Source organism: Tachysurus fulvidraco, chromosome 17, assembly GCF_022655615.1.
Source record: "Tachysurus fulvidraco isolate hzauxx_2018 chromosome 17, HZAU_PFXX_2.0, whole genome shotgun sequence".
NCBI classification, from domain to species: domain Eukaryota; kingdom Metazoa; phylum Chordata; class Actinopteri; order Siluriformes; family Bagridae; genus Tachysurus; species Tachysurus fulvidraco.
The window spans coordinates 8,522,984-8,535,070 of record NC_062534.1 but is presented as its reverse complement, the minus strand read 5'-3'; the positions used below and the strand labels follow the sequence as shown (position 1 = coordinate 8,535,070).

At 41.4% G+C, this 12,087-nt stretch overlaps 1 protein-coding gene across 5 annotated transcripts in view; it reads right to left on the bottom strand.

The window, feature by feature from the left end:
* The window catches only part of atrx (ATRX chromatin remodeler), a 43,632-nt gene that overhangs the window by 6,738 nt on the left and 24,807 nt on the right, over positions 1–12,087 (bottom strand). For all 5 annotated transcript variants that reach the window (XM_027154546.2, XM_047802087.1, XM_047802089.1 and 2 more), the window contains 6 exons: positions 11,930–12,080; positions 11,751–11,851; positions 10,527–10,635; positions 9,892–10,069; positions 9,121–9,312; positions 34–183 (listed from right to left, as the gene is read on the bottom strand). In XM_027154546.2, the coding sequence (XP_027010347.2) occupies positions 34–183; positions 9,121–9,312; positions 9,892–10,069; positions 10,527–10,635; positions 11,751–11,851; positions 11,930–12,080 (881 nt within the window). The remainder of the gene's footprint in view (positions 1–33; positions 184–9,120; positions 9,313–9,891; positions 10,070–10,526; positions 10,636–11,750; positions 11,852–11,929; positions 12,081–12,087) is intronic.

Below are 12,087 nucleotides of genomic sequence, written 5' to 3'. Positions count from 1 at the left end.
GGACAAGTCATTAATGATGAACAGTCGGCTTACCTTCTTCTCTGCCTCGTACTCAGCCCAGGCGGCTTTACGGTCCTCCTCACTCAAAGCCTCTTCCTCTTTGTGATCAAGTAGGGAGTCATGTTCGTGGTAACCTACAATCTGATCTTTAAAGTTCTGAAGCAGCTCGGCCAGAACAGGGTCCTGCGAAAAAAGGGGGAGAGGACAGGTGAGGCACTACTGCAACAAACACAGGACCCTTACGTTAAGGTGAAAACAATCCTTCAGGCAAGAAGAACTTTCCGTGTTTACTGAAGTTTCTGCTCCAACACTCAAAAGTGTTTTTAAACAATTTGAGGCTTTTTTTGCAATACAGATTTCCATGACAACGCCGCAAAGGAATACAATACCTGAGTGAATCCTAATTTCTAGTCAGAGAATATGGTTTATATTACTCTTCACCGCTAATGTTTAATCTCATTTGTTTTGTCTTCGCATTAAGTGGACCCTTCCTATATGGAAATGGCAAACATATCTAATACATACTTTTCATAAAAAGAAACTTCAGCACACAAATTATTAGTAGATGATAAGCAAACCGATAGAAAACATATTATGCAACAAACTTGCACTAGATCTTTTATAGAGAAGGTAACTGAGGAAAAGAAAACAGGAAAAAAAACCCAACTTAGATCAAGGTCTATTTATGGAAAAACAAAACCTAAAGATATCTGGGCTCAGACAGGTAAAAATAACACTGCCATGTTTTCTGCATTACGCCACAGCAAAGTAATGGACTGCAGAGCTGCAGATCCCTCCACATCAAGTCATTTGGCTAAAGTGGGCCTGATGGCTGAAAAATAAAAACATGTGGCAAAAGTAAGTAATCAGTGAAGGCCCAGCCTATAACCTCCACAGCCAGGAATCATGACTGCACATTCAGTCAAGCCTGAGTTACTAATTAAAACATGTCAGAATCTTGAACCCCCTCCTCCACTGCACTATCAAAGCTTTAAGACCCCTTTAACCATCTCCCAGGTTTTACAAAACCATCGAAAACAAATCTTGAAGGTGTGTTTACATTACTCAACATTCGCAGTAAAAGAAGAGTTCCTCGTGAAAAGGGAGGATGTTTTCCCAGCAAGAAGGCAATTTGATGATTAAGCTGTTGCTTACATCTCTTCTGAACAGGTCTGAAACACTGCTGGCTCTACACTGTAGCCCAGAGGCAGAGCAAGAGCCCGGGTTTAACTGAACACTCTTCACTGCTGAGCCAGTAAATGGGTCACAGAGCTGAAGGGGTCAAATGACAGTGGCGCTGTCTGGGAGAGAGCTCACAATGCTGGGATTCCTGATTAATCTCCGAGCTGGAGCTTCCCGGGTGGTCCAGGCTGTCTCGTCAACCTGCCCAACATGTGCATCTCAAGCAGAGTCACTAATGACCATAAATGCTGCCTTTACCATTTGCTATTTCTTTGTATAAAGACGGCTTAAGCAAATGCTATCGTTTTACCTCCAAGAAAGAAAATAAGGGGGATGGGGTGAGCAAAATCTTAAAAGATTTTGAAATAAAGCCACCTGATTTTTTGGGTAAAGGGATATCCCACATGAATGGCAGAAAAGTGCCTGCTCTTTGAATCAGCACAATACTCCTCAGAGATCTACATTAGGTTCACACTCTGGAAATGCTCGTACTTTCAAAACAAGTAAAGAAAAAGAGACAGAAAAAAATAAACAAACTTCAAAAAAGATAATGTAATTACCACAAAGTCATTTGGCCTCACTACGTTGTGTAGTCTTTATTAGGGATGGACTTGAACTGAACAGATTAGGTGTTTCATGTGGGCATGTCAGATATGAAGCTTGAGGAACAAAGGAAGACCATGTTCATTAACATGAACATAAAGCATTCAATTACTTGTTACATCCATAGTAACTGTGTCTTCATGGGTGAGGTGGAACACTCCAGGAATCATTTTCTTTCATTTACAAACAAATCTCAAAGCAAAAAAATGACTACTGAAAAGCAACAAGCAAAATGTGTTAATGTTATGCAAATTAAATGACAAATCCAAATCACTAAAGGATGATTCCTCTAACCAATCATATGGGACAAAGCTCAGTTCCTACATGCAATTACCTCCAATTTAAGGCATGACTTGCAAAAATGAAAGAAAAGCTCGATTTATCTCTAGTTTAATTTTATCCTGTCCTCTCAATAAATTACTGAGACACTATGATGTAAATTCATGCTTGGAAAGGAGAGAAACCCATTAATAAACACAGCCAGTAGTTAGTTTGTGTCGCAAAGCTAGTATAACAATTTACCTGACAAACTGATTAGGGCACAGTGCAATTTGTGTATTAAAGTCAATTTAAAACAATACCAATTCGAAATGATACTGCAGCCATATATAAACAAAAATAATAACTGCTCAAGCTAGATTAAAAAAAAAAAAAACCATTGTAGAGACAAAGACTAGGAGACCCGTTATAAACTCGAGGTTGAAGAACCATCTGAGCCCAAATTCACAGTCCATGTGCAGTATATGAACATTTACAGCTGGCGCAAACCGATAGCGATTGCGGCATTGTGTTTCACTCAGTCCTTAGCCAGTCTTTATTTAAGATGATCTCTTTTTCCTTTTAGACAGGCTTATCGAAACAAAGAAGGCCTGAATGACCCTTGTAAAAGGTGTGTGATGAGCAACATCTGTAGCACCATCTGAATCGGTGCTACACAAAAAAAATTGCCTAGTTTTTCTTAAGCTTTTGTGTTCATTCAGGGAATTGTTTAAAGGTTCTGGCAGACAAGACCACAAAAAGTTGTAATGAAATCCCAAATAAATCCTGATGGTGTTTTAAAAGAAACTCAAAGCTTCAAAGTTCAAAGTACAAGGACTATTTCTTCCCGTGTTTATACCTCAAGTATACTGCTTTGTATTTATTTCAAATAAGTAGTGTTTCAGGTATTTCTGCCCAGTGTCTTGACCCCGGAGTTTTTTTTAACCATCAAATGATTCGCACATGTTTCTGTATCTTCATATGTATCTCTCTCTCACTAAAACATCAATTGCTCCTCAGAAAAGTGGAGTGCTGAGAGAAATAAAGTGAAAAATGGTAGTGCCCCCTTACTTACTCAATCACTAACTGCTATACAGTCTCTTAACTTTCTCTTAACTCTCTATAAGTATGTTTTGCACTGAAGTAGTCTAATACAGAAGCACAGTTTATGACTAGATTTATTGTTCACTACTGGTACTAGTGTAATGAACTATCCAGGGAATATAAATTTTCCACCAAGAATTCAAGTATCACTACAATATGTCTGCAGCCCAGACAGCACACTGTATAGTAAACAGACACAGCAGGCAGATAGAGAACGTTATGCCAACATGCCTGGCCATGTGTATGTGGTCATAAATAACATTCGCAAACCTCTTATCAAAAAGAAAATCTTTGGTAGCCCTTAAAAAAAAGAAAAGAAAAAAAAAGAAAAATAATAAATAACCAAATAAATAAACAAACAAATAAATATAAATCCACACTGAACACATGGATGATGGGCTTTAGAATTAAAGTATGATCTAAAATTGAGTTGGCCATTAACACAATGCTGTTCAAATACCTGCTAGTGCCACTGAGATTAGCCATTATTTTATCTCTACCTAGATTGATGCAGCAGTGCTTTATCAGTTTCTCTCGCATCTCCTCTTCTATACGCCCTGCTCAGACAAGGTGCTAAAGCTACACCGATTGTTCAAATTTTTGTCACGTACACGATCACACAATAGGAGAAGAAATATTATATATTATATATAATATATATAGAAGAAAACACTGAAGTTATCAGAAAAATATAATGAGACAATATCAAATATAATGTAAAAATATAATCAGGGAAAGAAAATGTAATCAGCAAGAGGTAGTGTAATCAATCATGAATAGGTAGAGTGATGTAGTGACGTGCATGAATACGGACATAAAGGTAACAGTATATGGACATATATAAATGTTTAAGTGCAGGACATGCATGTAGTGTGAGTGTGTAATGTGTAAATGTCCAACTACAGTAGATGTAGTTGTGCAGATTTGAGCAGTCCAGAAAGGGGTCCAGGCTCTAGGTGTGTACCAGGTTGGGGGCCCGAATAGTCTGTGGGAAGAAGCTGCTCATTCTGTGCGTGTTCACCTTAAAATGTGTAGAAGCACTGGGCTCCCCCCCATTGATGGTGTGCGCTTGGTAATGGACCATCAAGAAGCAGGAAAGGAACGATCAACTGCTTTGTTTTGCTGACGTTCAGGAGTAGAAAGTTCTCCTGACACCAAGTCTCCAGGATTTTAATCTCCTCTAGGTATGCCCTCTCAATTTTGGACCTCATACCCACAACAACGGTGTCTTCAGCAAACTTGATGGTGGTGAAGTCGGAATTGGTCAAACAGTTGTATGTGTACAGAGAGTACAGCTGGGTGCTCAGAACACAACCCCGGGGGCATTAGTGCTGAGTAAGAGAGGATGAGACATGTTTGCCCACCTGTTCTATTAGTCAGGAAGTTAGTCAGGGTTCAGTTAAGTCCCAAGACCTCCAAATTAGAGGAGAGTATGAAGTTAATCAAGGTGTTAAATGCTGAACTGTAGTCTACAAAACAGCATTTTAACATAATTCCCCTTCCTGATATCCAAGTGAATAAGAGCTGTGTGATTGAGGTGTGCCATTGCGCCAACAGTGGAGTGGTTGAGACAAGTAGGTATGCAAACTTCAGTGGGTCCAGGGTATCGGGTAGTGAAGTAGTGATGAAGTCTCTGGCCAGTCTTCCAAAGCACTTCATCACTTCGAAGGTCAGGGCTACAGGCCTATATTTTTTGAGGCAGGCAGGCTGGGTGTTTTTTTTTGGAACAGGAACTATGGAGGACTTTTTATAAAAACTTGGGGATTGTAGACAGTTCTAGGGAGAGTCTGAATATCTCTGAATACCAGCTCTAACTGGTCAGCGCATGCTTTCAAAACCTGTCCTGGGATGCCATCTGGTCCTGCTGCCTTCCTTGTATTCACTCCCGTTAACACCTACCTCACATCATGCTCCAAGAAGATGAGTGTTTTATCTGCTCTGGCACTCTCCACTGGCACTCTCCACATTCATGTTGCTTTATGCTATTAGCACTCCTAGCACTGTTATCTGCTGCTTCAAAGTGAGCATAGGAACTATTTAGCTCCTCAATATGGATGGTATTTTTGTAGTCCGTTATAGTTCTTAGCCCCTGCCACAGACTCCTAGAACCACCGTACTAGAGGTGTGATTCTAGTTTCCTTCCGTGGTGCCGCTTTGCATTTAATTGTTCTGCGCACGCTGTAGGATGGAGCTTTGTTTTCGTCCATGTTCCTGGTGGCCTGCCCCACGTTGTAGGCAGTGGAGAAGGATCTCAGAGCGTCGCGAATGGTTTTATCCAACCACAGTTTGTTCATCCACCATTTGTTCATATGCAGGCATGGGGAAGATTTCCCCAAACAGTTGACGTCACCCGCCACAATGAGCACAGCGTCATGATGCTGTGTTTGACAGAGTGAGAGCCGTGTCTGCCTGAGGTGGAATACACTGACTATGACTGATCTAAATTCCAGAGGGAGGAAGAAAGGGTGACATTTAATGGTCAAGAGCTACAGGTTGGGAGAGCAGGAGCATGCGGTTGTTTATAATCAGACACACTTCACCACAACTTGACTTCCATGACGAAATTGTGCTGTCCATGCGGTAAACCAAGAAGAACCTGGCCAGTTGGATAGCGTGGTCCAGTACCGCTGGGTTCAGCCATGTCTCGGTGAAGCAGAGAAGGTTGCAGAACGATTGTCCCTCTGGATTTTTACACTTGTCCTGAAGTCGTCAAGCTTTTTCTCCAGAGACTAGATGTTTGTTAACAGAATGCTAAGCAGGGGTTCAATGTACACGTTCCCTCAGGATGTTCCTGACGCCGGCTCATTTCCCACATGGCCTTTTCTTCAGATCACATAGTTTATTGCTCCTCGGGATTTCACTCGGCCAGCTGGGGTCCGGGTTTAAGTAAGCAAATTGTAGACCAATAGAAATAAGAACATTGCTGTCATACATGTCTTTCATATAAAGAAAACCAGGTTAATGTGTTTACCAGTGCAGAAAATAAACAAACACAAAGCGTGATCGGATCAGACGTGATGGCAGCCGAGCTCACTGGCGCCATGCTATCATGCTACTACTATCGTCAACATTCAATGTGAATGTATCACAGAGCCGAACTGCTTCCTGAATGTATGTTGTATCTGTTATTCTATGTTGGATTTCTTAATTGAACTTTACAGAAAAATTGAGAGAGAGAAAAAGCAGCTTTTGGTCAAATATGTTTTCTTCTAGAAAACATCAAACATGTAATTGATTAGAAGGAATTGACACCCATGTGAGCTTTAAGATAACTATGCAACAAAAGCATACAAAACAATAAGGATGGCTCTACTGATATGCAAGATCTGTCTGATTTCAGAAGAAACTGCATTTGACCTGCAGGTGCATGAAGCACAGCAAGCCTGGGCTCTGGGGGCAGGAGGTTTGTCTGGTGGAATGTAAGGGCTTGAGATATTTGTAATACCTGACCTTAGCCAGTCAAAACAGCTGCACACAAATTATACACATAACCTTATTGCCCTATTATAAACAGTCTCCCACAAGCTGAGCACTTCACATTTGGCATGACGCCGGACGTCCGCCTTCCATCTCGGCAGCCTCTACCATCTTTCAAATAGTGTTGAATGGCTGATGTCCAGCAGTGAAAGGCACTTGGGTGTCTGTGCCAACATCAGAGTGGCACTGAAGTCAGAAACTCCAACAAACACCATGCGTCACACTTTGTATGAATTTTAGGGTAAGGTCTAAAATGTAAAAGCTGTTAGTGTGGGGGAGGTGGAGCTCTGGTAAGAAACATCTGTGGAGGCTTATTAAGACTGGTTCCTGCAGCTAATTATCCTCAGTTGAAATCTGGCCCTTTGCTTGGTGAGGCCCAGTCAGCAGGGAACTTAGAACAGTAGCAAATTACTACGTTCCCACCAATGAACCGCCAAGAAGATAGGCCAGGCCCCACCCCACACTGTCAGTTGGCTCAACCCCGGAGCCCAGGTACATAAAAGAGCTGCAGTAAGGCCTGAGGCTGCTCCAGACCCCAAGCTGGGTGGCTCTCGTGTCTGGGCCATGGTGCGCTTCTTTGTTATTATGGTGGAAGTCTGCAAGCTTCCTTTGTCTCCAATTAGTTTCTCTAAAGAGTGCAAGGGCATCCTGAAGGGGTGTTTTGAATAATGACCATTCATCATGAAAAAAGAAGAAGGGGGAAGCAAAGTTTACGGTGCTCCTTTGAAAACTTCAGAGACAAAGCAGTGAATCAGCTTTAAACAGATGGCCTTCATGATGGCAGGCTTGTTTGGGTGAGGGGAAGGGAGGTCAGAGCTGCTGCAGGCCACATTCAGAGGCAGGAGGGCTGACTGAGCAGGATGTGTGCACTGCTTGGATGGGGTAGGGGTGAAGTTTCCCAGAAATACCTAGGGCAGCGACGTGGGGTAGTATCTGCCATTGCTAAATCACACAATGTTTGAATTTGGGGGAGGAGGGAAAGGAATATCACATACCAAGCATTCGTGTGTGTCAATCAATTTCTGACACACTTCCAGATATTTCCAGATACATCTAATTAAGTAGTGAAAATGCTAAATGAACAACACTAACTTTAAGGGTATATTTTTGCAGGGTCACGAAAAGCCAGTTCTGCCAAGTTTAAAAATATTTTCTCTGTTCTGTAAACTTGGCCATGGCATACTGCGAAATAGAGATAGGACTAAAGGCTTTGAGGGATAACTGACTCATCTTCATACTATTGCAGCCAGCAGATTCCATCCATAACAGCTGACTTGTTGCATTCTGGTGCACATATGGCCAAATGTAGTCATCTCTGGAGAGCACAGAAACCAGCTGAGCTTACCGGTTTGTTAATCAAGAAAGAAAGAAAAATGAAAGGAATTAAGGAATTTAATTTAGGAATTAAAGGATTTTAATGACAACTGAGATGTAGGCAATATGGAAACAGGGTGTAATATTTCATTCTCTAAAAAAAAAAAAAGGTTTCTATTAACAACCATTTGTCAAGTGTCGCTTCAACAGCAAATCAATATAACCATAGCACCAAGAAATAACGGTGCCAAAATTTTTTTACGTAGACAAAAAAAAGGCCCCATCATCTCCTGATAGAGCCATCAGATTGCCACGTCTTGAGTCATTACATTATGATGTATCGTGTTTTTACATACATGTGCAAAATGTAATGTAATGTTTGTGTGTATGCATTTGTCAGCAGAAAAGATTTTTCATTCCATAACTTGCATTATCAACCTAAGGCATCTGAAAAGCTTAAACAACAAAGCAAGACAGACCTCAAAAAGAATTCAGGCTTACTCTTTAATGCACTGCTGTCAGTGGGGGTCGACTTTGATACTTCGATAAAACGCTTGTGGTAAATAACAGTAAACAGACTAACATATCTGTGCAGCTGTGCATTTGGACACATTTCGATAGATCTGCACTGCATTTCTTTGACTCCAATTAGTCTCCAACAGCATCAGTTCTGCAATATAAACGCTTTCTGGTAAATACACGTAAACAGAGGCATCTCTCTCTGCAGCTGCTCGTTTTGTGTGTACGGCTGGACACACTACCTAAGCCGAATGGATTCTTGTAAACACTGCAGGGGCTCTTTCCTGTGACAGCGCACCTGTGCCAAAGTGCGCAAAAAAAAAAAAAGAAAGAAAGAAAAAAGAAAGAAAGAAAGAAAAAAAAAGAAACGATCGGGACAAAGCTAACACTAAAACATCTCACCCCCCTACCATTTACCACTACCCCTTAAAGCACAATAAATGCTTTGGAGCCAAGCCACATGAGTAAACACAGTTTATCACCCCCTGTAAAGTTCAAAGGCAGCATGTACCCACAAAACAGGCTTTGGAGCATTAAACTTGTGTGACTTGATAATAAGAAAAAGATACACGTTCAAATAATTGCAGGTGCTAGTTCTGCAGCATCCTATGTGCACTATGTAGTTGGCAGGACGCATGGGAACGCAGTAAATGTGCCACTTACCTTGGGTAACATGGGTGTGGACCTCTTGCTTTTCTTTTCCGATGGGTCATCCAGCAGGTCTGGCTCAAATGTGTAGAGTTCAGTCAGTTCATTCATAGTGAAGTGGCGCTCAATCTGTTGCTGGTCCACCACCCGGTATGACAGGGACTGTTTGGTCACCTGCCTGTCGTAAATCTTGTCCTCCATGGTTCCCTATTGTACAACAGACTAATTGCATGATTGCACTTTGATACTGGATGGTTCAATTCAACTATCCTAGCTAGCAATAGAACACATTCCAGATCACTAGATTTTCCCTTATCTCTCCCCAGTCTGGTCACCTGTCAGGTCCCACCCACACCATCATCCAACTACTAAATGGGGAGGGAGAAGGATAAAAGCTTCAGGTTTTCTATAAAGCCAACAAAATATTTATAAAACTGCTGCTCATGCTGTGTCACAGGGCAGTGTAACACACTTGGAAGAACAATAGGAGCACTACAAACCTTCCTCCTCATCCATCAGCTCAGGAGTGTTCATAACTGGTTACCGTCGCTGTGACTAGCATGAGATTGAGTATATACATATTTCTATAACCAGTTTTGCTGTCTTTGCTCAGCCATAGATGACTGTGGCACCTCTGGGATATGAACTAATGATCTTTAAAGGCTTTGCTTTTCTGCCACTCAGGAGCAACATTCATTTGTAATGTCCCTCCTATTAAATCAGTGGAGAGCAATAATGTTCCTGTATACAATTTGCACTTCAACAAGAGTCTGATTTATTCCTCACCTGAGCCAAAAACCTGTAGACGTATACGGTTTTCAGTTGGCCGAAACGGTACACCCTGAAAATACTCTGAATGTCATAAGACGGGTTCCATGAGGCATCAAAGATAATGACCCGATTTGCTGCCACTAGGTTGATCCCTAGAGAGCCAGCTCTTGTAGAGATGAGAAAAAGACGACCCCTGGACAGAAAAAAGAGAGAGAAGTGCTTACAGGTCATTGAAAGAGGATGGGTTAAGAAATTACTTAAGTTGTAAGAGTGCCTCAAACGGCATAAAGGTTCTCGCCGGAATATGTTCTCGTGTCAAGCAATGCAGTTTTAGTTTAGTGGGTTTTTCTGCTTCTTCCTTTTAAGTCATCAGCTTATTACAAATATCTGCTTCAACTTAATATGAAGCTTAGATATAATCGGGGCAAGATAAACACGGAATTGTGTAATACTTTATTGAAGTATTAATGATTCAGAAAGAAATCTTTAAAAGGTTCTAGCCTTATAAAGGGGTTTAATCTGTAATGTTAAAAAAAAAAAAATCCGTTCATGTTAAGGAAAACCAGGGTTTTAACACAGAACCTTATCAGGGTTTCCTCAACCGTACAAAAATCTGAGTCTGTTCCCTTAATAAACAGTCGGTCGTTTACCGAACGTTGCTGGTGTCATTGAATTCTTCGGCCCATTTCTTCCTAGTCATGGCGTTAGTAGAACCGTCCAGACGGTAGTAGTCGATGTTTCTGAACCACTTGCCCTCACCTTCAAGAGAAAACATTACAGCCAGTCAATGCTGATTCACGTTGTACACGCACCTAAACAAAACAACAAGCTGCCAGTGCCTTGTGCTGCTTAAGGTTTCTCAGAGAGAACAAACAAGCCTATCCAGTCATAACAAATCCAGTGTGTTGGAAGCAGCGTGATAATTCCTGATGAGCCAGCTGCGTTCATGTAGAGCTTAGGTAAAGAACGCACACAGATAGGTGGCTGAGTGGAGGGTACTCATGTTTGGCCTTTAATATTACTACCTCCCCCTGTGAGAGTGTTCATAACTAACATTACAGTATGTTTCCAATTACTTCTCTGTGATCTTTTCATTACAAATTACAAAGCCTTAAGCAAACATTTTTTGGGGAGGGAGAGAAAAAAAAAAAAAAGTCAAGGTCTAATCATTTTCAAAATGAAAGCAAAAACAGCTGCTGGAGTTTAATTAGGAAAATGACCTTATGCCAGAGGCTTTGGGTCCAAATGTGTAGGATGTGTGTGAAACTGAGACCTTTTAACTTAGATCCGTGTCAGATGTGCACTAAAAGTAGAAGATGGGCTCCTAAATTTGACCACCAAGCTTTTTAACTTGTTCATTAAACATAAGAAGGAAAGTATGAGTGGTGATGTTGTTCATCTTACAACGCATAACACTGGTCAAGCAAACAAGTTCGACCATTAAAAAGCATATAACACAACTACACTCTGAATGTCTCCGTTAAAATGAACAATATACTGAAAAGTAACTCAATCTTTCCTTTTTACATTTCATGTGTAATGAGGCATTCATAACATACAGCTCATTGCCAACAAATGTGCCACTTACAGCAGGCTCCATTAAAGAGACAGCTCGTTTAGTCAAGCTACTGTCTGGCTGACCAAGGGTCGAAAACTGCATCAACTGCAGTGGTTAATGTTCAGTGTGCTTAAACATACAGAGCAAAACATTTTTTAAAAACCAGCACACACACACACAAACGTTCCTCTAAGCTTCAGTGGCAAAGAAACCAGCCAAGGCAATGACATAGAAGCAGCGCTTCAGTTTATTTGTGATCAATTCATCCAGTCTAAGCATTCCTGCAGATTTTCAAAAGTGCCAATCAACTGCCTACCTTTGTAAGGAGAGGGTTTTCCCTCCTCTTTGGCACGGCCTGCTAACTCCAGGAAATCCTCAATGAGGTCCAATGATATGAGTGACTGACTGAACACCAACCTGAAAACGCAGTGCATTCGGTTAAACCATGCATCATCAGAATGAATGACACGGCAGCTGGGAGGAATCACTGCTTACACTTTATCTTCCACATCTTCTGCCATGCGCAGGATTTCAAACAAAAGCGTGATCTTTCCAGAGTGTTCCAGAATCTCAGCGTCCGATTCGCTCACAAACTCCTTGTACCAGTCTGGAGAAGGGCTACCAGGGCCAGAGTTGCTGGGACGAACTAGAGA